Source organism: Sitophilus oryzae, unplaced genomic scaffold (assembly GCF_002938485.1).
Source record: "Sitophilus oryzae breed Bouriz unplaced genomic scaffold, Soryzae_2.0 scaffold_1297_pilon_pilon, whole genome shotgun sequence".
Taxonomy (NCBI): domain Eukaryota; kingdom Metazoa; phylum Arthropoda; class Insecta; order Coleoptera; family Curculionidae; genus Sitophilus; species Sitophilus oryzae.
In genome coordinates, this window is record NW_022145945.1 from 4,855,570 (window position 1) to 4,882,579 (window position 27,010).

Genomic DNA, 27,010 nt, shown 5'->3' on the forward strand with positions numbered 1-27,010 from the left:
TCTTCAGCAGACCCAATAACAAAAAGAAATGACTTACCCAATAAACAACATTATTCTTTGGGTCAAAATCAATTGCTCTCACGGCCTTTAAACCCTGAATCGGCAACACTGCTTCAGGACAATCGGAAACATCATCAGGCACTAATCTCACAACCAAATTCTTTAAACTATATATCATAAAACTTGTAGGAGCTACCACAAAAAAAAAAGAAGTTAAAACATTATTCAAAACAAATAATTAAAAACTTACGTATACATTCATTATTTTGCAAGATATAATGCGTAGGACATGCGCACGTATATTTTGTGTGTTCATCCGGGTTGTCGGCAGGTAGAGCTAAACACAAATGAGAACACCCTCCATTGCTGGTAGCGCATTGATTCGATTGATTTTGTTTTGCTGACTGGTACACGATCAGATCAGTTGGATTCTCACTCAATGGCATTATGGATGTGAAGCTTGATCCTTCATATTTTTCGGCACGATACAATTGATCTAAAACAAATAGTTAATCAGTCAATAACTAGAACATATTCTGCTTAAAAGAAACTGACTTGTCGCATCAGTCCAATAAATGTGGTCTTTATATAAAGATAAACCGCTTGGATTGCAAACTCCGTGGTTTACGATGATCTTTTTGTCATTGCCATCTAAATCTGCCGACCATATAGCAGACATATTGCATGAATGGTCATTTTCAGCCCAATATAACCTGAAAATAATTTCAATAAAATAATAGGACTCATATTATACTCTGTACAACCATCCTTCAAAGTTAAATTATTGCACATTTGTTTGTAGTAGCTGTCATTTCACTTTAGAGGTTATAATCATGTTCATGTCAAAATTAAAAATCGATCAAAACTTAATTTTTAACTCTATGATTAAAACTGTAAGGTAAGTGCCTAAAATTACAAACAGAAAAACAACCAAAATGAGCAATGCCCAAACACCTACTTGATATTAATAAACTGGGAACACGCGCTAATAATCTTAACTCTAATAATCATATCATAAAAAATAATTTAAAATCAAATAATAAGAAAAGGGCTACAATAAGTATACAAGGTGTGATGTAGGGAAACGTTGTATGTAGAGGCAAGAGGTTGTATGGAAACGAAAATTTGGATGTTTATATAGACGCACCTGCTTGGTGAACGTAAATTATTTATAGCATTACAGTGTTGCCGCTTCATCTCAAAAGTAGTAGCTAATGATAGAAACTAAATTAATTCATATTTAATCAATATTTACCAAATACATTTTTAAATTAAGCATTACGTACCTTCTCCTTTCATAATCTAGTGTCAGACCTATAGCTCTACCATTTGTTGAAATCAACTTCCTTTGTTTTGACCCATTCATTGCAGCTTTTTTTATTGAATTCGATTGACCCCATTCAGACCAGTACATGTAACTGAAAAACACAAAAAATATATAACTATATTCCATAACTATGTTGTCTTGTTATACATACCCTGACACTGGATCCAACACAATACTATAAGGCTCATAAGTCTCATGCCATAATAAGGTTTTTCTTGATGTACCTGTGAGTCTCGCTACTTCAATTCTATGAGATGTCGGATCAGTCCAATAGATATTTAACCCTAAAATTTGAGATATTATAGTATTATACTCATCACTGGACAGACTAAACATATTGTAATCGCAAATTTTCGGATGCACGTCATCGATCATATGACATTGACAATAAAGTCTACAAACCTGACTAAATGAAATTTCGGCAAAAATGTTTAAGTTTGTTGTATAATTTAAGATATCAACCAGCTCTTCATTTTTATTCAAATGATTGTAACAGATATTTTATTTAGATTAAAGCTGCAAAAACTAGTTTAAACCGAATTTTATTATCGCTATGTTGTCACATTGCGCCGTTTTCAGCAAGGTTGTCGTTTATTATGTATTTGACAATTATCCTAATGTCAGTCATTATTTTGTATAATATTGTGTTGTTGTTGATGAATCTTTGTGAGTAATTCTCGTTTTTTTGCCTATTTTCATAGTCTTTTTTTAAAAATTGTACTTTTAATCACAAACATTTCTTTTAAGAACTAAATTTTCTAGTTTTTGTATTGCATTTTTTGAAATTGTGGATTGAAAATATGCCGAAGCATTTAAGCAGTCGAAGCAAAGAGCTTGTAGCTTCCCTGATAAACTATTTTAAACGAGAACGTGACAATAAAGGTCCTTTATTACCCTTGACTGCAGTCAGAGAAGTAAGTTTGAATGATAAGGACATTACACCACTTTCAAAGTTATTTCTACGTTACTTTTTATTAAATACTGTGATTATTAGTTTATGCATTAATAGCACCCTCTTACTTGTTATTACCACTTATGGCGTTGTAAGATGTACATCAATAAATAATTAAATAACCCATAATAACGCTTAGAATAATCTTCATAATGGACTAGTTTTTGTCAATATGTAATAAGTAAAATAAGCTATAAAACAAATCAATCAGTTAATTACTAAAATATTAGTTATTAATTTAAAAATAAAACGTAAAAAACTATATAATAAATACATTGTTTGTCACTTTAAATTAAGATTCATCTCATAAATCCATCACAATCTGGCGCTGTCGCCATCGCTTGTCACTCAAGTTGTTGATCACGTGCACCGGAAATCGTTTTGCGATTACCATAGATTTTGTACACATACCTAACCAATCAACAGCAATGTCTTCTGCAGAGGCTAGTCCCAAGTCAATAACTTTCTGAGGTTCAGATCCATTTATGTAGGCTTTCATGATAGAACGTAGCTTGCTATCGCTCCAATAAATTCTCATTGAGTTTGTATCAAAATCTATTGAACTGTAATAACAAATGTAAAAAATGTATAAATATACAGCCACTATACTCTGTTTTTTTTCTCAGGTAAGATTTCGACAGACGATGACAGAAGAAAAGCAGATGACGTCCCATACCAATCTATTTATTTTACTAAAAAAAGTTTCTAATAATTTTTAAGTTATCTATGGATGGGTTTAAATATAAATCCGTCATGCGTCGTGTCTTGTTGTTTTTAACCAGTTTTATTGGTTTATTTAAAAAATGACAGATCGTATTTCGATTTTATTGGTTTGACGGAACGATGAACGACAAACGATGCGTATGAACTCGCCTTTAGATTTTTGTCATTTTTGACGCTTGTCAAAGTCTTGCCAAATTATAGGTTATAATTTTGTGTCAACTTTTGTTAAATACCCTGCGTTTTGGAAGATGATGCATTTTGATTCGTATTATTACGTGTGTTTTGTGTCTTTTGAAGTCAAGTGGAGGAAAAATCGAGTGAAAATTAAGTGTAGACCCAGAGCACAGTTTATGGTTAATACTCGCTGCCCAGGCAGAAAGGCTTATACACCAATGAAGTTGCCATCGATAAAGTTTGTATACCATTTCGTCGTAGATAAGTGCATCTCGTATATGGTAGAAGATCAAACTAAACACATACTAAAAACTATAGTAGCGGTAAAATATCGACATCACACGATAGGTAAATAATGGATTTTAGTACTGCAGAAAAATAATGTCAAAAGGTACTGGTTTAAAAAAATTAAGATTAAAATTAATTAATCAACCTTTAAGGTATAAAATTTGGTAGGTGTTATTATTAATAAAATAGTTTGTTTTATTTACCTATGTTGTTTTATTTATTCCTGTGGAATATTACAAATTTGTATTTGTACATAAGTTATATTGATAAATATAATCATAAATGCGGGTAGTTTCATAAAGCTCGAAAGTAAATAATAGTTCTTTTTTATATTTTTTTGGTATGTAGTGTCTTGTTCTTGTTTGTTTTGTATTAACACATACCGTTTTTATTAAATAAAATAACTCGATTACATTTTTTCAGTTTTATACAGTTTTTTTCGCAATATTTTGAAGTACCTAATCACTTGTCATCTTGTCAATCAAATTTTAAATATATCCTGCTATGCGTTCCAGTTGTACCAACTTATTTCTTTGTAAAATAAAATAAACTACTTTGAAATTAAAATGACAGATACATCTATCACTGTCAAGGATCTTCTCGTTGGACAGACTATATAAAGTTTTGAAACAAATAGGTTTTTGAGATTATAATCCAATTTATAGAAATATATAATGGAAGAAAAGCCTTGTGTGAGAAAAATATCCTTATTAAAAAAATCGTTTTTATACATTTTAACCAAACTTCTAACTTACCTAGCGTGTTTAATATTTGGGATATGCAAGTTGTTTTCCAGCGGCTCGTTTTCAATGCTTATCCTCCCAATTCTATCCTTCATGGTGTACAATAAAAACACGTCCGCTTGGACACACTGCCTTTTGTCTTTAGACAGTTCGTAGTCGATTTGACATGCGCACACTCTAGTTTTGTCGTGTCGGTGAAGGCACAGTTGCGAACAATTTCCGTTGTTGTCTTTGCACACATTCCAACCGGACGGTTCTTGTAGTCTGACGGCTTTTAGGCCCATAATGTTTTCCATTTGGTCCACGATTACCTGTCTATTATCTCCTAAAAGAAATTTAAATAAATAAAATACATTCTTTTAGATTTTCAATGTCATAGATAAGAAGATAAGAAACTATTTATACATTGGCGACATCCAATTTCACGCCCATATGAACAAAACTAGCTAAGTCGTAAATAGTTTTTTTAAAGGTCTGCATATGGTTGAATACACATGTCAAATATGAACAATTTTGGACAAGCCGATTTTAAGTAATTTCAGAAAAACTGATGCATTTATTTTTAAATTAAAATTGAACAGGTAACAATGCAAAACCAGTCAAATATACATTTTTTGACTAGATAGTTTTATACAGGTACGGACGAAAAGTTATTACTCTTCAAGTTTTATACAGGTACGGACGAAAAGTTATTACTCTTCAAACCAGTTTAAAAATAAGTAGGTGGCGCCCTCTGCAAGTAGGGGTCATATTAACATCAAAATCAAATTTCTCATGTCAAAAAACTCCCAGATACCAATTTTGATCTTTACAATTTTTGACGTCACTTCAGAATTTATTTGGAAAAAGTTGAAATAAAAATGAAACTTCTACATAAAAACGAAAAAAAAAACTTTTACATATCTCCGAAACCAAGCCTTTCAGGACATGCATTTATGGAACTTTTTTACTTATTTTTACCTGCAGAATATGCTGCCAAAGTTTCCAGAATACAGTTCGGATCGCCCTGTATAAAGAACTGAGAGAGAAACTAAAAAAAACACACTATAAATACCTGATTCTTTCTGTGCTCTATCTATCGCTCTCCTTTGCCAATCAGTCCAATATAAATTTTCTCCCATTAGACTGAAACCAAATGGATGCGGAACATTGTCACTGATTAACTCTCGCCTATCAGAGCCGTCCATATTGGCAAACTCAATCCTATCAAACTTGGCATCACACCAATAGATTTTCATATATTTCAGGTCTGAAAAATAAATTATTATTAAATCAGTGCTACATTTTTCATAAAAAAATATCTGAAAAAAAAAAGATTTTACCTAAGGTTATTCCATTAGGCCATCCAAGATTGTCTCGGACAATATAGTCACGCTCTGAACCATCCAAATTAGACCTTTCTACTTTCGTGTCTTTCTCGTTCCAGTCAGACCAGAATAGCCAACCTAATTCAGGAGCGACAGCAATTCCTCTAGGATCAACCAAACCATCGCCTTAAAATAAAAAAATCAACTTTACCAAACAGTCAACTCTACGCAGAGTGTACCAAAAAGTTTCAAACAAATTAGAAAAAAAAAACACTTGAATTAAGTTTAATTTACGAAAGAATATACTTTTTTTAAAGGTTGCTATTAGACATTGATTAAGAGAAATTAATAAAATATCAACAAACAACTTTTAATCGGCATTAAATGGCTTACACTATTTCGCTAATAAGGAGTGGAGTACATGCTTTTTTTAGAAAAATATTCCACTGATAACCCATATACACGTCCCTGGTGAATGTGTCGACACTTTTTTAGCATTAAAATAATTCATTCATTAATCTAGTTGATCAAAAAAGTATACCATTAATATTGCAAATTATATTTTATCCTGTCATAGAATATGTCTAATTTTTCGATTATGTAACGAGCATTTTGTTTACTCACTTGCGGTCGAACTACTTGAATATTGCATTTATTTTTGCTTTTGATCAAATCGGTATGAGAAACTATGTTGTTTTGGAAGAGTTGAATATCTGGGAAAGTTGAGTTATTGAATGTTATTGCACCCAAAAACGCCTTAATTACGCTCTCCTTTACGCGTTAACATTTTTTTATGCAATTTTATTAACATTTGAAATTGTCACAACACAACAAGACGCCTAGTTCGAATTCTTTTTCACTTTTTACTACCCGAACTCATTTTTTACTACCCGAAACAGCGTTACATCACACAAACCTCGTACTTGAGTGTTTCATAGTCTCAATAACTGCACTAGCAAAAAACTAAAATACTTAAATATTATGACAAAATCCCGATTTCAATATACACTATATTGATATTTTCTGATTTCTGCCGTAGAGTGCGCTGCGGTCGGTTGAAATCAACTGAAATGCACCAAGTCTATGGTATTAATTAATTACCTATTATAACTTTTCTATATCCTCCATCTAGTTTGGCCACCTCTATTCGATCAGTGCCTGTATCTGCCCAATAAATGTTTCTTGCAACCCAATCCAAGGCCATGCCATCAGGATCTTTAACTTCCGACATAATAACATCTTGTTGGTCCTCTCCTGAAATAGCAAAGAGCATAATTTATTTCATATATCTATTATTTTATTTAGAGTATCTCTTACCATTTAAAGTAGCTTTTTGTATTTTTTTAACCTCATCGTCCGACCAATAAACGTATTTTTCAACCGGATCAAACTCAACAGCTATGGAATACTTAACGTTATTCAAAGGTACAATTTTACCACTATAATCAGGAGAATCTAAGTAGATAACGTAAATATCCGATCTTCTCGCTAATAATAAAAGTTCTTGAGGCCCATCGGCACATGTTTTATTGTCTGAATAATTAAGAAATAAAATATAATTTAGCTTAAAATAAAAATTTTCTTCAGACTGATATCGTTGATTGAAGAAATAAGAGGATCCACAACCTTATGAGTCAACCTGTCCGAGATTTAGTTTAGCTCTGCACCGCTGGGCGCTGATATACTGTACAATATGTACCTTAGTTCTGCTTTCTGTCGACAAAGTGAGTGGTTGCCGGAGACAGATTTTGGATACAGTACGTTAATAATACGAATTTTCTGTCATTAAATAATTTAAAATATTATAAGATTAAACAAAGAACGGCGTCAGAGATGGCTTGAAAATAAAGATTTCTGTGTTATTTCATGTGTAAAATATTATGGTAAATGCCAATAATTCGTCATTTCCAAGCCAACTAAACGACTTTTTTCGATCATACGACATATTCAGTACCTATAAAAGAATTTTTATTTTCGTTCTTTATAAATTTAATACATGTATTAAATCAAAAAGTAATCAGATTTTTCATCCAAAAATATTTTCGTTAAACGTATTACAGATATTACACATTTTAATATTGCAACACTGTCGCTTTCAGTTCCACACCATCTTCAATATGCCTTCGCTGGCCGAATTAGAGAAAATGAGTATTTTATGCGTTGGCCGTAGAACGATTGGTGTCTCCACCGTATAGCACTTGAGACGTAAGGGTAAATCAAATCAGCCTTATCAGAAATTCGCCCATTAGGTTCCGTATCTTCCCAATTCTTTCAATCAACGCCTATATCTTTAATTCAATAATTGAACTAATGTAAAAATTCAAAATTAAAAATGATATCAGTCCATTGATATACAAGGTGGTCAGAACTTTGTTCCGGAAACTTCGGCAGCATATTCTGCAGATAAAAATAAGTAAAAAGTTCATATAAATGTATATTCTAAAATGCTTAGTTTCGGAGATACAGGGTGTAGAAGTTTCATTTTTTATTTCGATTTTTTCCAAATAATTTCTTAAGTAACATCAATAATTGGATGAAAATTGGTGTCTGGGAGTTGCTCTTAGTGATTTTTACCAAGGGACATTTTTTATGTAAAAAATCACGAAAATTATATTTTTTCACTCAGTAATTTTATATAGATTGTAGAAGAAAAGTTAATACTCTTCAAAACAGTCAAAACACATGTAGGTGGCGCCCCCTACAATTAGGAGTCATATAGCCTGTTAGAGGTGTGGATATATATCCGATATATATCTGATATATATCCGATATATATCCGATATATATCAAGTTTTGATATTTATTTTTGTTTTTATTTTTTATGTAAAACCGGTAAAACTGCGTTTAGTATCAAGTAAAATCAAGAGCTCAAGCAAATATTTTTATTTCAACTTAATTATTGTTGCTTTGCACATAATAGGAACAACATTAAAACAAAAATATATAAAAAAATATACAGAAATTCTAAAAAAATAAACAGAACTTCTAAAAAATAAACAGGAATTCTAAAAAATAAACAGAAATTCTAAAAATAAACAGTAATTCTAAAAAATAAACGGAAATTCTAAAAAATAATCAGAAATTCTAAGAAATAAACGGAAATTCTAAAAAATAAACGGAAATTCAAAAAAATAAACAGATATTCTAAAACTAACAACAAACAAATTTATATTTGATTTATTAATTTTATTAATGAAAATCATTGTCAGATTTGTCAGAGTCAGAATCAATTGATACAGTTTCTGGCAAAGTTTTTGGTACATTTGAATTGTCCCAGATCCAATAAATATTATCTTTTTTGTTTTTTTCTTTCTGATTATTGAGTTTTATTTTTTTATAAATATCATGATAATATATCAAGGTATAAATATCATGATATATATCAATGATATATATCCGATATATATCATTAATATATATCCGATATATATCATTGATATATATATATCATGCCAACCCTGCTGGTGGGTGGGGGGCATTAATGGTTGACTATGGTTTATAATAGTAATTTATAATTTGTTATTATTGTTATTATCATGATTGGTTCATTTAGGTTTAGATTTAGGTTTAATTTTCTCTTTTTTGTAATTTTTTTTTCTTGGTTTTGGTTTTTGTAAATTTGATATTTAATGTTTAGTAACAACCTACTTTTAAGATTGTTTTTCCTGTAAGTGGGCTCTAATTGCCTATTGGAAATAACCGCTAAAATAAATAAATAAATAAATATTGATTTCAAAATCTATTTTCTCATGTCAAAAAACCAGAGACCAGTTTTCATCCTGATACTGACGTTACTTCAGAAATTATTTAAAAAAAATTGAAGTAAAAATGAAACTTCTACACCCTGTATCTCCGAAACTAAGCATTTTAGGACATACATTTATACAAACTTATTTACTCATTTTTATCTGAAAAATATGCTCCCGAAGTTTCCGAAATACAGTTCGGACCACCCTGTATATATTTTTAAACAAATATTTCAGTTTATTCACCTATTAACTTAATCCCTATAGGGCAGGCACACGAGTAGTATGGAAAATCTGGTGCTAAAAGGCACAAATGAGAACATCCCCCGTTATTTTCCTCGCATTGGTGGGGTATTTTTATCTGTTTTTCTTTATCGAAAACTTTGATATCCATTAAATGCGGTGTAACAGTTAACTCAGTAGGACGTTGATTTGAGTTGGAGTCATAATAATGGATAGCTCTAAGAAACCCATACAAAAATGAATACATATTACAATAAAAATATATTTAAAAGTACTCACAGTGTTTTCCAGTCAGTCCAAAATAGTTTTGTTGAAATCTGAGATAATCTATAGGGATATTCTAAACCAGTACTTAAAATCGTCGTCAAATTTTTGCCATCATAATCCATTACCTAAAAATAAAACAAGAAGAATATATTCAAATAGAAAATAGAAAATAGGGTTGTAACCAGTTACTAATAAATCAAATGATGTATTAATGCATGATTAAAATTACAGAATTGTTAATATTCGTTAAAATTTGTAGATTTGAGAAGAGAGAAAAACATAGAACTTGTTAAAAATAGCAAACTCAAAAAATTTAATATAGGCTTGGTACATTTCAGTTAATAAATAAAAGTTAATCAGAATATGTATTTCACGCCGCGCGCCGCGCCGTCCCGGTTAATGTACAGGGTGGGTCAAATTCGACGCTTTTAAATGGAAACACCATTTTCTATACGAGCCCAGAATTTTTTTTTTAGAATTTTAGAAATAAAAAAAAAAATACGAGCCCTAACAACTAAATGTTCGGACAAACAAAAATTTATTCTTTTTTTTTTATTTTCATTAACTGATATATTTACATTTAAGAAATACTTTTAAAATATATTAAAATCTAACATTTCTAATGAGTATTTAAATAGTTTAGTTTCTATAAACATTAAAATAAACTGTAGGCCAATAAATAAACAAAAAGATTGTACAAAATCGTGACAACTAAATGTTCGGACACTTTAAAAAATAACTGTTCTAATATGGCGTTACATCGGCATGAACTTTTGCAACCACTGCAAGCCTGTTTGGCATCGTTTTTATTAATGGTTGCCATACGTCAGAATAAAAATTTTGCCATAATTCACTTAATACCATCGTCAAATGAGAAACGGTTTCTTGAAGATCGTGGCACAATTTTTGTTTTGTTTTATGCCACATGTCTCGATAACATTAAGGTCCGGACTGTGGGAAGGCCATGAGGGAACATTGATGTTCATGTCCCTAAACCATTTTTTAGTAGTTTTAGCTGTATGGCATGCCCCGCCATCCTGTTGAAATATAAAATTATTGTCCTGGTCTTTACCAGAACAATTGGTTACAAGGACCTTTGTCCTTCCCACTTGACACAAGAATATTTTTCAAAATTTTTTGATTTTTTGACGCATCAATTATGCCTTCTACCACCTCATACTTTTCTGGGTCTATTTTGGACATATACCTTCAAATCATAATGCCTTTAGGAAATTTCACTGTCCTTTTGAGGCAATCTTCATCAAATAGACACTCTAGCGGTTATATTTATTATATCGATATTAAGGTGGCTCATGTGCACATGTAATCCGTGCACTTGCCATTTGCGATTGGAATTATTAGCGTCGTATTGGGAAATAATTAAATTTTTTACCTTAATGTCATTTTTGTAGTTTCTGACATCAGAAGTTCCAATCCGACGCTGTTAATACTAATCGCAAACTGCAAGTTCAAGGATTACATCTGCACGCATGCATGATGTTTATGAAAGATGGGCAGTGGAATTTCCTAAAGACATTATGCTTTTAGAGTTTCAAAAATATGCATTTTTAACAAATCGCTGTAACTTTTTTGCTATGGAAAATTTTGTATTTTTATGAAAACATTTCCACAGCACCTTTTTACTCAGAATTTAATGGTTTAAGTATAATTTTTTTAAAATTAATAATTTAAGAATTATCAACAGAAAATTGATTTTTTATATGGGACACCCTGTATATTTTTAATTTATTGAAAATAATTTAAAATTACCTTTCCAAAAATATAACACACTTGATATTTTGCTCGATTCCTCTTCGAGATATAGAGTATATAAAAATTCGCCCGCTTTAGAAAAGTAGGCTTTGAACGGCACCGGCTGTAAATTCTAGCTGTGAGCATCAATTAAAACGAAAATAATATTTGCTATGAGAGCTGCAGAATTTTATAACAATTAATATATTTAACCAACATCAACACATTTAAACTATATCTAATAACAATTAAAATAATAAATAGCAAACCAAGACATGAGATTTTGCTACAGGTGTTCGACTGTTATGGACAGACGGGGCAGTTTTTGAACATTTCTCGCGGAATTCATTAACTCACTGGGGGTGAAAGATACCCTCTCATAACTGCTAAGTATTTCTAATTCTTGTCTAGGTTATACGGAAGGATAAGGAATCTTTATTCTTTCGCAAATATATCCATAGGATTAGATCCATGGGTACTAAGTACTTGGTTATCAATTGGTTACCTTGGTTATTCAATTATTCTTGAAATTGACTGCAAAAATTTGCTGATAACTTCAGAGTTCAGAGGCGGTGCGTCGTCTTGCTGTAAAAATATGTTTTCGAGTTCCATTAAGGGCATATCATCAATAAGGGGTCCAAAGCCTACTAGTTAAAAGTGGCGAACTTTAAAAAATTCTGTATTTCGAAGGGGATTGTAACAAAATATCAAGTGTGCTATATTTTTGGAAAGGTAATTTTAAATTATTTTCAGTTAATTAAAAATATAGAGGGTGTCCCAAATAAAAAATCAATTTTTCTGTTGATAACTCTTAAATTATTAATTTTAAAAAAATTATACTTAAACCATTAAATTCTATGTAAAAAGGTGCTTTGGAAATGTTTTCATAGAAATACAAAATTTTCCATAGCAAAAAGTTACAGCGATTTGGTAAAAATGCACATTTTTGAAAAACACCCCGTAACTCCGAAACGGTAACAGATATTGATGTGCGGTTTCCACCATCATGTTTTTGATGAAAATTGAGCCCCAGACACCGATATTAGTTTTCGTCTATCTCCTATAGAAAAGGGTGTTTCCATTTAAAAGCGTCGAATTTGACCCACCCTGTACATTCAGGCTGAGAGCGTCGAGCGTCGCGTCGCGTCTGGTCGTTCAGACTGGGAGCGTCAGCGCAGCGTCATATTAGCTGGTTCTTTAGGTTTGTTTTCACTTTGTAAAATGGCTTCAAGGAGAGCAGTTTATCTAATGATACTATTGGAAACACAATATTTTACATTCAAAAGAATGGAAAACAAAGGAGGAATTTACCCTATAAACAGAAGACGATATCTACATGGAGAATTTCATGATTTATATTTTGAATTTCGAAAGCTCTCGTATATTTACTCGTACTATGAAAAAATACTTACTAGAAATACCTAGAATTTTCGCTATTTCTTCAAGTAGTCAATCATGCAGATTTTCATTTTTATATTGAAGCAATTTTGCATTCTACAGTGCAGGTCTTGCCTGTATTTTGGCGATTAGCACCTCTGCGTGCTGGTCCTCAGACGCCATGATAACCACTGAACGCTAGAAATCTCGCCGAAAAACAATTCAGACTGAACTCGACGATCGACGCTCAGCGGATGCTAGCGCAACGCCGAACGCGACGCTTTCTGCCTGAACGGTCTAATTTAAGTTAAAGGAATTGATTCCATTTCGTACGCGACGCTTGACGCTCTCAGCCTGAATTTACCTTTACAGTTCATGTTGATCGCATTAAAATAATATTGAAATAGTGGTTTTGTCATAATATTTAAGTATTTTAGTTTTTTACTAGTGCTGTTATCGGAACTATAAAACATTCGGGTACGAGGTTTTTGCCATGTAACGCTGTTTCAGGTAGTAAAAATTAAGTGAAAAAGAACTCGAACTGGGCGTCGCGTTGTGTTCTGACAATTTAAAATGTTAATAAAATTGCCGAAAAAATGTTAACGCGTAAAGGAGGGCGTAATCACGTGGTTGTTGGGTGAAATAAAATGCAATAACTGAACTTTCCTGAATATTCAACTCTCCCCTCTCCCGAAACAACATTTTATAGCTTCTCAGCTTCTCAAACCGATTTGATCAAAAGCAAGAATGGATTCAAGCAGTTCGACGAAACAAGTGAGTAAACAAAGTGCCCATAAAATAATCAAAAAATTAAATAGATACATATATACTATGACAGGATAAAATATACTTTGCAATATTAATGGTATAATCTTTTTTTAATCAACTAGTGCAAAAAGTTTTATGAATATCTTCTAAAATTATAATTATGCACCTTCAACAAAGTCGTTATAGCCGAAATAGCCCAAGTTATGTCCCCACTAGCTTACAACCGGTGCGTAAAACTATGCTCGCTACCGTAGTTGAACTCATCTAAAAAAATTTATTAGCTTCAATAATAAATTATAATACAAGTTAGACCTTCTGAAGATATCAAAATATTCACTTTTTAATTTCTTTTTTAGAATTTTCACAAATTATACTTCCTAACGCTTTTAGAATAATTTTATATTTTTTTTGTATACTCGCTATTTAAACCCGTGTATTTGTATACACCGATTGTTTACGACATTCTTCGATGGTGGCTACACCGGCGGAGAATGTACCAAGCCTATATGTATATTTATTTTTTTGTTAAAAATCGTGATAAGAAATTATTTAATATATAAAAAAATATTTTTGCTAGCTCTGGAAAAAAACATACCTTGATAAAAAGCAGTTTCCCATCAATCCAATAAACTTTTTCAGTTTTATAATCGACTGTTATACTGTTTGGCCAATAAATGTTTTCAGAAACGATTATCCTCCTGGTTCGAGGGTCTCCATTCATTCCTGCCCTTTCAATCTTTGGCACTTCGCCCCAGTCAGTCCAAAACAGAAAACTAAAATATATTTACATATAGTGTAATAGAATGATCCATTTCGTGAACGTTCGTGAACACTCGCGAACGTTTAAAGAAGAATCATTGTGCTGGAACGTTCTCTTATACAGGCATGTACATATGAGCAAAAACGAACATGTATAAGCACAAACGAGAACATATAAAAGTTGGCTCGGAAATGATGACTTCCCATATAAATTTATATAGAGATTTCAGTTAACGTCTCCTTTTTGCTGCCAGGGCTAATCTGGACGGGGCCTACTTTGTTTACGCGGAATCCGAACCGCGGTCCTCGGCCATATCATGGTCAATGGCCTACCGACTTGGCAAGTGTCTAAATCGACTCTTACTCACGAGATGTCCGATCTCATCCGGCCTCGAACCGGCGTGAATGAGCAGTGTGTGTCAATAGATTTTACACTTTTGCCTTTTTTTGGACAACAGCACGATACAGAGTTTCGAACTGGTCACCCGTCCATCCACTAGTATCGCTTTACGTCGCTTAACTTCGGCGTTCTAATGGGAACCGGTGTTTCGACGTAGCTAGGCCATTGCCCATAAATTTACATCTTTGATTTATATATCGGGTGCGTCTCAAAAGTGGCTCACCCCCTATAACTTTTTTATTTTTTCAGATAAAACAACGAGATTTGGTATGTTAGCACATGACATAAATTGGGATTGATTGACGTATTCAATTGTTTTCGGTCACTTCCGGTTTCACCGGAAACGACTACAACTTTTTTTTAAATGGCACCCACGGTCTTTTTTTACTTTATTCGATAGACAATGACACTCTGAATCGAATGACATATAATATGTCAATTTTTGACATAGTCACTCAAAAACAAATTCTATTTTAAATTTTAATCTAGAGTGCCATGGCTGTGTTAAAAACATTAGTTTTTAATCAGGAAGCCTTGGAAAAATAGATTTGATCGTCCAATGTTTTTAGTGTCTTGTCCTGGCCGGTTAAAAGATGCCCAAATCGTATTTTTAATCATATCTCAATTTTTTCAAATGGAACGAGGGTGGCTCATTAGCATATTTGGAAAAAGCATTTTTTTACGAATAATTTGATACCACACACTTGGTATTTTGAGTCAAATTGTCGTTATGAACCGCATGTTACAATTTCAAATAAACCATATGCCAAAATGTCAAAAGTTGACATATGATATGTCATTCGATTCAGAGTGTCATTTTCTATCAAATAAAGTAAAAAAATACCGATGGTGCCATTTAAAAATCAAAAGTTGTAATCATTTCCGGTGAAACCGGAAGTGACCGAAAACAATTAAATACGTCAATCAATCCCAATTTGTGTCATATACTAACATACCAAATATCATTGTTTTATCTGAAAAAATAAAAAAGTTATAGGGGGTGAGAAACTTTTGAGACGCACCCGGTATAAAATGACAGCGATCTTCATTTCAAAGCCATCAATCGCCTTTTCTTTAAGTAAGTAATAGTAAAGAGTAATATTATAATACAGTAGAACCCCAATTATCCGAGTCGCAATTATTCGTGCTCCGGATTAACCGATCCAATCTAAAGACCCTGATTATCCGAGGTCGCGCGTCTATGCTCCGTATTAACCGATCTTCTAAAATATACTATATGTATATTTACATATTTCCGTTTAAAATCGTTGGGACCGACGGGGAATCCCCTTGGCCCGTGTGAGTGGTTCTCCTTATTTATATTTTTGGACTCTTTTAGCATGTAAATTTGAGTGAATGTAGCTCGTTATTGCGTTCACTACGGAGAAGTAGTATACGTATGTACTCGCATGATTTATCTGGGTGGAGTTCTAGTTAAGTGTATACCAACTACTTTGTTTAAATTTTCGTTTGTCGTATTATAATGGAACGAAACAAACGTAAAAGAATTGTCGTTCCTATTGAAGAAAAATTAAAAGCCATTAGGGGAACTCAAGCAAGCAAGACAATTAAAACTGTTGCACGAGATTGTGGAGTAGGTGAGGTAACAGTTGGAGATTGGAACAGAAACGGCACTAAAATAGAAGAATGGTGTATAAAACAAACCTCTTCGTCTTCAAGAAGAAAATCAATGAAAAAAGGCGACTATGAAAAAGTTAACGAAGCTTTATTCACGTGGTTTACTCAGCAAAGATCAAAAGGCGTGCCTCTGTCAGGTCCCATTTTGCAGCAAAAAGCAATAACGATTAGTAAACAATTTCCAGAGACAGATAGGGTTACCAGTAGTTCTGGATGGAAATGTCCTGTACAAATTTAAATGAGACAGAAGAACAAGAAAGTTTATTAGAATTAATGCAAAACTTAAAAGGTTGCGAAAATGTGACAAGACAAAACGTTGATGAATGGGTTACAGCAGATGATTTAGAAGAAGAAATGACTATTGAAGAAATAGCGAACGCTTTTCGGGAAACCGAAAATCAGATGACGATAACTATGACGAAGAGGTGGATGAACAGCCTTCCACTAAGTTTCCACTACTTCTCTGGAAACAGCTCTGAGGTATATTGAACAACAATCAAAGGCAACCCCAGCGGATTTGTTTCTTCTTAACAGGTGGAGAAATATGGCAGAGAGAAAAAGAAGATGCAATATGAAACAGCAGCGCATAGATACATATTTCACTCTTTTATAATGTAGATAGTATCTACATATGTAGGTACTTATGTACTTACGTGTTAAAAATGTTAATAAACCGTTTAAAGTACTATGTATTGGTGCTTATTTTTTAATAAATCCGGATTATCCGAGTTTTCAGTTATCCGAGGAGGGTGTCCCCCCCGTTACCTCGGATAACCGGGGTTTTACTGTATAATAGTTTCTTTATAAAGGGAAATTAAAATAACTTTGGTTGCACATCATAATATGACCACCAGCAAACTCCATAAGACGATGCATGGCGTCATTCATGACGTGCACCCAAAGTTGTTTTAATTTCCCTATAGATTATAAATACACTCACCGGCATGAGAAACGGGCACCTTAAAATTTTGATGTATTTTAGTGGGCCGATTTTGATGATTTTTTAAGTTAAATTATTTGACTTTTTAGTATCTCTTCTTAAATTATAAATAAAAGTTTCCATCTGTCAATTATACGCAGGAACACAAAATGTTGATATTTTGGTGAAAGTTTGAAACACCCTGTGCAAGCAAGGAATTTAAAATCATTTTATCATCTAGGATAGTTTGTTTTTTGATTCATCTCAATGGGCTTTATATTTACTAGAGATATGTTGGCTTTTGAATAAAGCTTCATTCAAAACCCCCCAATTAGTGGAATAAATTAGTGGTTTCAATTACACTTTATACTATTTAGTTTACGATCATTCACAATGTCTAAAAAACACAATTAAAATTAATAAAATATCCTAGCAACAGCTTGCGGTAGTCTGTTGTATCCATAGATTTAGCTAATAAAACAATAACATTTTGATTTCTAACCAAAATTTTTCTTGACGGGTGATGAATCAAAGGCCAAGATGACTTGATGAATCAAAGGCCAAAATGACATTCCTCGCAAATTTTGAAGTATAATTAGTGGAAAAGTCAAAAGTTTGTTAACTTTTTCCAATAATTTAAAAGTACTACCACTAATTATAACGTTCTGAATGCTTACATTAAATTAGGTGAACAAACTTCTATGACTAATTGAAACTACTAATTTATTCCACAGATTTTGAGGTTCTGAATGAATCTTAAGACAGTAACAATTTATAGCAATTTTAGCATTGATTTTGGACCCTATCAACACGCTTATACAACAGTGTTTATTGTTTTTGTAATGTCACTGTCATTGAAAAGTCAAATTATTATTGCATAGATAAAGGAAATAAATTTAGATTGGAATGGCCGCCAAAATTTTGGGTCGCGAAATTGTTTTGGGTCGCGACCGTTGTACGTGATATGGCGCTGCTATAGCAGTTGCTAAGAACAACTGCAAACAAGAACAGAAAGAATTTTCTCTTGTCAAAGTCAGAATCTTCAAAAATTATAAAATCTTTCAAAATCCAAACCGCTCTCATTGAAAAAAATCCGAAAAGTGTTTAAAGCATCCATTTTCAAAGTAATTATTGCTATCTTGTGAGTACATTTTCAGTTTTATTTACTCAAACCCGTGATAATTGTGAAAAAGTGGCAGTAAAAACTTAAAAAGCTGTGCTGTGAACTGTGAACCAATCTAATGTTTCATAGGTATTTTATACATGTCCTTATATAAAATAAAGTATCTTGTATGCAACACACTGTATTTTATTTATAAAATTAAAAGAACATAATAATAAATAATAAATCTGAATAAACAATATTTGGCGATATAATTCCGAAAAAAGCCAAACCGCTCCGAAATTTTTAAAAGCTTTGGGTCGCGACCGTTGCAAGAATAGCGCCAAATAGTGTTTACATTGTCCTTATGGGCACTTTCCAATCTAAACTTGTTTCATTTATCTATGTTATTATTGTTATTGACGTTTACTAGAGATGATTTTAAGTTCTGAAGTATCAACTATTGCTGCTTTAATTGATCACGGTAAAGATCAATTTTTGGAGTTAAAACCATATCTGCTAAGTATAATAACTGCCCAACAGACAATAATGATATGATTTCTCAAAGACAGTGACATTACATAAATCATTAACACTATTTTATAGGTCTGTTGTTTAGGACCAAAAAAAGGCACGATTTTAGTGCAAAAAATATGAAAAAAATTTAGTGCCTTCTTTAAAAGTGAATATCTCAAAAAAAAAACTATTGAGATGAATCAAAAAACAAACAAATGAGAAAGGATATACCTAGATGATAAAATTATTTTTAAATGCTTTCCTTTGTTAACGTACTCCACAGGGTGTTTCAAACTTTCACCAAATATCAACATTTTGATTTCCTTCGTATAGAAAAAGATACTAAAAAGTAAAATAAATTAGCTACAAATTGCTTAAAAAGTCATCAAAATCGGTCCACTAGAACACAGTATATAAAACATTAAAATTTTAAGCTGCCCGTTTTTCGTGGTGAGTGAATAATCATATAATTTTATTATTTTACCCTTTCATAGGAACTACAGCTATGGCACGTGGTTGATCTATGTCAGTCCAAAAAAGTACTTTGCGGTGTTTTCCATCTAAGGTTGCAACTTCTATTTTGTTTGTATCGCTATCCACCCAATAAATGTTATTAGTAAACCAATCTATTGCTAAGCCATCAGGCGCTAATATTTCTCCAATAACTTTAACCTGGTTTAAAAAGAAATTAAATTATAGGAATGTGTACATGTAGTGCGTAATTGTACTGATTTTTTTGTGAAAAATAAGATTAACAGAGAAATATATATTTTGTTTTGTTAATTCTTTACATCACTAGTACAAACCTTGTTCTCTGCTATATTATTGTCATAGTGGCCACAAAATATGCCCAAAAGTTCCTGGTCCGACCAACACATCATCTCCTTTTCATAATGAAAATCTATCGAAGCTATGTAAGTATAGTTCCTTATTATAATCTTTGGTTTTTGGTTTTCTCTGTTTTTTATGAAAGTTAAATTTCGTATATCTTTTGTTGTTGAATATACCAACGTTATTGGTTGACCTGGTAATTGACTTTGCACTAAAAATTGTTTTTAAAGACACTACTTTACTTTTAAAAAACTGCTTCAACTTACAGGTAAAAGTGAGAAGGAACAGAGATGCGATTAGTAGCCAGTGCCATTTCCAAATTAGAGCGGTAGTAGACATTTGAAACCCAAAAATCTCTTGAAGCACTTCACATTTTACAAAACCTTAAATAATATTAATTCGATAACTTTTGTGATCGACAGAACTGATAAAAATCGCAGAATTATTTCTTAAGAAACCATTTAATCTGCAAGAATTGCATTAATTAAGCACAATATGTGCATTATTTTAATTACGTGCTAAGAAATCTAGAAGTTAAAAGATAAGGAAAAATAAACTGTAATTTATCTTTTCAGTCAGGAATTTGTAAACAATACTTAACAAAACAACATTCTTCAAAAAACATATTTTTGGACTGTCAATGTCAATCTGTCAAATATCGAAATATGAGAAAAAAACAAAGATATAGACATATCACTATATCTCTGGAAAAAAGGTTTCTTTCGAAAAAAATAAATAAAAAACCTGATCATATATAAAAAAAATCAAATAACAATCATATTTAATCTTTTATTTTTTTTACAGTTGGCTACAATGATATTTGACATTTGGTTGACTACGTTGACGTTGACAGTTTACCAAACATCTGTCTCTTTTCATTGAATTTTTGTGGAGACCAACACGAAATCACAAAATTTAACTTTTTTGTGTTTTGGTGCTTATAAAGACTAATGGTAAGATATTAGTTGAATTTTTATTTGTTGCCCTAATAACCAAAATTCATTATTTCATAAATTGAGTTCGAAAATTAACAGCGCATTCTTTTTTAGTCTGCCCATAAAACATTCATTATCAAGCGAAAGCTTGCTAAAAAACTGAAGCAGAATAGGCCTATTCCACAATGGGTTCGTATGAGAACTGGAAACACCATCAGGTAATTATTTATAGAAATAAGTTATTATTTTCCTTTCCTATTTCGAAACAAGTTTTCGACACGTGTAATGAACGACACCTAACCTAACTAAATTTTTATCCAAGCCCAAGATTTTGTTTTTATAAACTTTCATTTAATCGATTTTCTCTAGTTATGTTCATAAAATTCTTACACATTTTTTTGTTTTCAGATATAACGCTAAGAGGCGTCACTGGCGTAGAACCAAGCTGAAGTTGTAAGCTGGTTATGTATTTTATGTATTTAAGATAATAAATATATACATTTCGTCATGAGTTTTTCTTTATTGAATAACAATTATAAAAATATATATGTGCAATTAGAATAAATGTAAAATACCCCAAAAAATACTTAAAATAACAATACTTTGAAGTGATATAAAATACATACCAATAAAATTATATAAAAATGTAGGACCAATGTAAATCCACACCCCACACTAAAATACATCGAGTACCGAATGTTTGTTTTCTATGCTACAATTTATGTTTCTGTTTTATCAAGAATTCAACCACATGAGGCGCTACTAATTCAGGATTTTGATTATGCACATCATGGTGGCCTTTGACATATTTTATTGTAATATTGGCTTCATTTTGAAAAGCTTCAGCTATCGGTTTCATAAATGTTCTTTGAAATTCATTATCTGCTGCAACAACTATTAATATTGGACACAGCACAGGAAATCGCTTTGAACATTGGACTGAATAAGTAAAACCATGCAGTGGATTAATAAAGTTCTTCAATCTTTGATCTAATGATAGTTCATATTTTCCATTATCTTTCGGAATTAATATTCTATTTAATAAACCTACAGCAGCTTCACGGGACAGTGGCGGACTATGCCCCTAATAATAAAAATAAACTTAAAATATTCATGTTAAAAAAAGTATCCCATTGGAAACTACTAAACTTACTTGTATAACCCTCTGCATTGCTTCCTCATATGTGTACGATGGAGGAGATCCAGATTTTAATTTTTGTTCAATCTCAAAATAGGCTTTAAATTTTGATACCAAATAATCTTGAAAATTATTTACTGGCACAGGTAATAATTTAACTGCATCAAACATTATCAGTTTCTCTACACGATGCGGATGCAACTGAGCAAATAAATAACCTAATTGGCCTCCATAACTATGTCCCATAATAATGTATTTGTTCTTGTTAAAATAGTCCATAACTAACGTATAAACTATCAAATTATTGATGGAATGTATTGGTAAATGTGGAGGAAAATGACTAGACTTGCCGTGACCGGGAAGGTCAACACAGATGTAGTAATAACATTGAGGCAAAAGAGGAATGATTCTGTCGAAACCCCCAGCATTATCTAGTATACCATGGACAGTGAGAACAGGAGGATCATTTTCATCACCCCATAACTTAACTGAAAATTATAAAAATACTTTATTGCCTTTCTATTTAATTCAAAATACTCACGAGCAATAGAGCCCCAAGGTGCATTAATCTCTTTTTCAACAATTTTCATGATTCTAATTTGATTGATTATAAAAGTTATAATCTATAAATAACAAAATTTTGTGAAAAAAGTTCCAGTAATAACAGCAACATGCACTTCTACACACAGGATCTACAAATCCAAAAATCCTTATTTCTTGGTATTGAGGTTTGATAATATTCACCGAATGGTTCCGTTAATAAATTAAGATAATGTTGACACTGAATACCACCTTATAGGTACTTAATTAGTTCATAATCACAGTTGCGATACCTAAAAATAAAATAAAAAAGTAATTTAAATTGTTTTTATCTCTGTACACCTACCTATTTTTAGAAAAAAATACTATCATCAGCTATCATATTGATTTTGTCCAACACGGTAAAAATTTCAATTTATTTAATATGAATACTAATTACAAGATATCAACTCTATGATATCAACACAAAATTGTTTTTATGGTTATAAAATTTGTTGCTGTTCTATACAGTGTTGCCGCAACCAAAATTTTATTTCCGGTAGATAACTTGGGGCAAAGAGTAGATAAGACAAGAGACGACAGTGAACAAAGAAGTCGAATTTCGCGAGAGAGACGCAGATATATTAAAATTTAAAGGTCCCATCAAGTCCCATTCTGTCTGTTGCCAAGTATATTACTTTGAAAAATAAACAAGATTTTCTGAAAATAAATTAATAATATAAGAAGGATATAAGTAACGTATATTAATACGGAAATGTAAATTTTTAGTTTAGGTTGGTTTAGGTTCTTTTTTCGCAATGTACTGATAATATCAAAGAAACAGAATGACTAAGTTGATCGATTTCAAAGATAAACAGATAAAATCTCAAAATCTGACAACGGCGTATTTTATCTAATCTAAAATCTAACCTGATTCAGTGCCTTCTATTAAAAGATCAGCCTGGGGGCGAGATTTATGACGTCACGCTAGTTAGATATAACGGATTAATAAATATGTTGTAGAATACATGGAAAACATAATTATTCCTCAGATTTTTGGTTTGTATTTTAAAAATGATATAGTTTCAATGAAATATACATAATATACAGCTAATAACTACAACATATATACCTATTTATAGTAATAAATACTTTGGCAAATAAACTATGAACCATACAAATGCAGCAAATGTTTTACAATGTACAAATAATGTATAGGTACATAAGATAATGGGTAAAATGTAAATATATTTTAAATTTTGGGGTTTGAAAATCGATCTAATTTAACAAAAACATTTAATATCTACTAATAGTGATGTATTATTATTTGCATTCACAAAATTTATATGTATATTTTGCAAGTATCAATGTTCGAAAAATTATATTTACAAATAATACAATATTATCTAAAAAAAGGCGTCAGCGATGGCTATGAAATGAAGATCGCTGGCATTTTATATGTTAAATTATTTTAAAATTTTTGATTTTCTTGGGATTTTAGGTTCGGGAAAAACGCTGATTAAGTTTTCATTTGGGTTTCATTATTTTTTATTTGGTTTAAAAAAAAAACGTTTCGGCTAACTATAGCCTTCACAGTGTTGTGTCGTATGAGAAAAATAGTGTCGAATATAATCCAAAAAATTACATATACAATATAATTCACACCTCATAATGTTTACTGCAATTAATAAACTAATATAAACTTATCAAAAGTTGACCACATATTTTTTAAAATTATTATTCTTAACACTAAAATTATCTACATTGACTATGGAGTACGCAGTAAACATTATGTGCGTGGTGTGAATATTTTATATGCAATTTTTTGGATTATATTCGACACTATTTTGTTCATATGACACAACACTGATGGAGGCTATAATGTTAGCCGAACCGTTTTTTTTTTAAACCAAATAAAAATAATGAAAAACCAAATGAAAAATCAATCAGCGTTTTTCCCGAACCTAAATTCCAAGAAAATCAAAAAAATTAGAATATTTAGAATCAAGGTTCAAGAATATCAAATTTTCCAAGATTGTAAAATTCTAGTTAATTATTTTATGTGTACAGTTATTTAGGGAATGTCATCGATGTTCATTTCCAAGCCAACTAGACGCCGATTTTTTCGATGATACGGTATAATTCTTACGTAAAATGTAAATAACATTAGACCAATTAAAACAAAGAAATATGAATTTCTTAGTATTTTTAGTAACACCTTTATTCTTAAAACTTAATTTTGTATTATGCAAATATACCAATTTTATTGTTATTTTATTCATATTGTATTCAGCCATCACTTAAATATTTGATATTAATTTGGTATTATAAATAATCAATACTATTCATTAAAAATTACTGAACAAATATATGTTATGCTTAACATACATTATATATTATCAAACAAAAACACATTCTTCTTTTAAACTGTATCAGTCTTGTCTTTACAAAAATCTTTTTAAAATTTGAACTCAAAATAATAATCTTTTTCATGATCTCTAATACACATATTCTTTATTTTTCCCTAGATCATAATACCTACTTACGTGTTTGAATCTATCGAAGCTGAACCAGCAACACTTGGAGTGGAGATTCCACAATATGAATAAAATAAACATAATTGTCCAGTTTTCATTAATACCATCATGGGAGAATATTATTTTTAAATTTATTAAAAATATTTTCAATAAAATTCTCTTGATTTATAACTCGTACCCACTTTTCTTGCTCTTCCGGACACTTTAGGCTGCCTAGTATAATAACTATCCTTAGTAACTATCCTTTCCACCAGGAACACAACAAAGATGAGGCATAGCACCAAAAACACACTCCACTTAAGCTTTATTGATGAATTGTTAGAGTCTTAAAAACACACACAAAAATCACGATAAGTAAAAAATGTATGGGCACTTTTAGGTTAAATCACTTACACAACGTGTAATTTTTAAAATTTCTATTTTTTTATGCGAAACCGAGAGTGACCATATATCTGGTAGTAGTTTATGTCACTTCAACACCAAAATAATTCGTTTTTTGCACTACAATAATAAATAATACCAAAAATTAGAGTTAAAACCAAAAATCAACCGACAAAATATGAAACGGAATCTAACCCAATATCTAAGTATGTACAGCCGATGAAGCAAACAAAAGTCCGCCCGTAGGCTGATCTTTTAATAGAAGGCACTGCCTGATTTTAGGACGCTAATCAGCTGTGCTAATCAGGCGTAAACATAAACAAATCTGATTAGTTGTTTTCTTGCATTTTTGCCTTTTTAAAGTGTGTTTTCAGAGTTTGAGTATCTTATCGTTTTGAGACTTTTTAAGGTTTAATTTTAGTATCGTTTTTGTTGCGTACTAATTTGTAAATATTGTTAAATATGAATACTGAACAGGACACGAGTAGCAGGAAAAGACGAGATGGTGGCAATGTGTGTGCTTATAAAGACTGCAAAAATAGGTCTTATTCTTCGACAAACATAATATTTCACTCTTTTCCAAAGGATCCTGAAAAGTATTTTTATAGAAATATACTATATAATTATGTTATTAAACTAAGAAAGAAGACTTAAAGAAGTTATTAAACTAAGATCGAAGACATGGTTAGAAGCTTGTAATATATTTTTACAAAAAAAATTGAGCGACTCTATTTTTTTGTACATAAACTCCACATTGTGATTTTACACTTGTTCAAGTCCATATGTAAAAAAAATACACGTAAATAAAACATTTCTTACAAATCGACTTGGTCACTTTATCTTGTTTACAAACGATATACAAAATATTGCTTTTAATATCTTTATTCCCCGACAAATATGTTTCTAATTATAATTTATTTTATATAATATTTAGAAAAGTCATTTTTTTTCGTTTCTATTTATTTCTTTACCTATACAGTAACTATTTATAAGTTATACAATAATATATTTGCAAGTTTTAATAATAGTCTATTTTAAATTTACCGCGAAAAAATTACGAAAATTTAAAGGGACCAGCGAGACGAGGTCACTCTCCCCACCACTCAAACATGAAAGGTACCGCGCGAACTGTCGTCTCTTGTCTTATCTACTCTTTGCTTGGGGCAAAATTCAGAAGAAATCGGTAGTTCCGATTTTATTTAACAGGCATTTTTAATTTTTATTAAGCCGTGCTAAAAGTAAGTTATTTTTGAGGTATAAAAAGATACTTGAAACAGCAAAAATTGTTTATTAAACATGAATAATATAGAACGAAACTCTAGAATAAATTATTAATAAATATCGTTTTAGTCCCAACAAATGAGAATTTTTTCTACCGACGCTCCTGGAAAACCCCTTCAAGTGCAGGGTGATTTTAAATAAGTGCAAATTTTTTAGAGGTTGTATATTTCGATCCCAGAAACATGATCATATGAGTTTTTTTGCGAAATTTTTTTTTTTAGAATTTTAAAAAAAAATGTTGGAAATGTTTTTAGTTTTTAATTAAAAAAGTTATTATCTCCATAATGTGACAACATAGGTAGTAGATTAAATTTACAAGAAAGAAACCCAGAAAATATCCAGCAGTTCTCAAAAATTTAAGCAAAAAATATTTCTTTTTGTAATTTT

General features: G+C 31.2%; 2 protein-coding genes and 1 long non-coding RNA gene across 3 annotated transcripts in view; 1 reads left to right on the forward strand and 2 right to left on the reverse strand.

Moving 5' to 3' along the window:
- Nucleotides 1-20,468, reverse strand: part of LOC115874627 (low-density lipoprotein receptor-related protein 6) — a 29,015-nt gene extending 8,547 nt beyond the window's left edge. Inside the window, exons 1-17 of the mRNA XM_030889839.1 lie at nucleotides 20,099-20,468; nucleotides 19,808-20,043; nucleotides 19,486-19,673; nucleotides 14,263-14,440; nucleotides 9,783-9,895; nucleotides 9,507-9,721; nucleotides 6,832-7,047; nucleotides 6,616-6,768; nucleotides 5,530-5,700; nucleotides 5,262-5,456; nucleotides 4,220-4,532; nucleotides 2,691-2,842; nucleotides 1,479-1,611; nucleotides 1,287-1,418; nucleotides 556-713; nucleotides 251-496; nucleotides 38-192 (exon numbers count right to left, since the gene is read on the reverse strand). Coding sequence (XP_030745699.1) covers nucleotides 38-192; nucleotides 251-496; nucleotides 556-713; nucleotides 1,287-1,418; nucleotides 1,479-1,611; nucleotides 2,691-2,842; nucleotides 4,220-4,532; nucleotides 5,262-5,456; nucleotides 5,530-5,700; nucleotides 6,616-6,768; nucleotides 6,832-7,047; nucleotides 9,507-9,721; nucleotides 9,783-9,895; nucleotides 14,263-14,440; nucleotides 19,486-19,673; nucleotides 19,808-20,043; nucleotides 20,099-20,171 — 3,027 coding nt within the window. The 5' untranslated portion in view covers nucleotides 20,172-20,468. The remainder of the gene's footprint in view (nucleotides 1-37; nucleotides 193-250; nucleotides 497-555; nucleotides 714-1,286; nucleotides 1,419-1,478; nucleotides 1,612-2,690; nucleotides 2,843-4,219; nucleotides 4,533-5,261; nucleotides 5,457-5,529; nucleotides 5,701-6,615; nucleotides 6,769-6,831; nucleotides 7,048-9,506; nucleotides 9,722-9,782; nucleotides 9,896-14,262; nucleotides 14,441-19,485; nucleotides 19,674-19,807; nucleotides 20,044-20,098) is intronic.
- Nucleotides 20,469-20,652: 184 nt separating this feature from the next.
- Nucleotides 20,653-21,278, forward strand: LOC115874633. The gene is made up of 3 exons (XR_004048864.1): nucleotides 20,653-20,785; nucleotides 20,882-20,985; nucleotides 21,176-21,278. It is a non-coding gene; the product is annotated as an uncharacterized LOC115874633 (long non-coding RNA).
- Nucleotides 21,272-22,964, reverse strand: LOC115874631 (serine hydrolase-like protein). The gene is made up of 5 exons (XM_030889849.1): nucleotides 22,792-22,964; nucleotides 22,650-22,738; nucleotides 22,447-22,597; nucleotides 21,921-22,393; nucleotides 21,272-21,851 (listed from the first exon to the last, which is right to left on the reverse strand). The coding sequence occupies exons 3-5, from the start codon at nucleotides 22,493-22,495 to the stop codon at nucleotides 21,480-21,482; spliced, it is 894 nt and encodes a 297-aa protein (XP_030745709.1). The 5' UTR covers nucleotides 22,496-22,597; nucleotides 22,650-22,738; nucleotides 22,792-22,964; the 3' UTR covers nucleotides 21,272-21,479.
- Nucleotides 22,965-27,010: the final 4,046 nt, after the last annotated feature.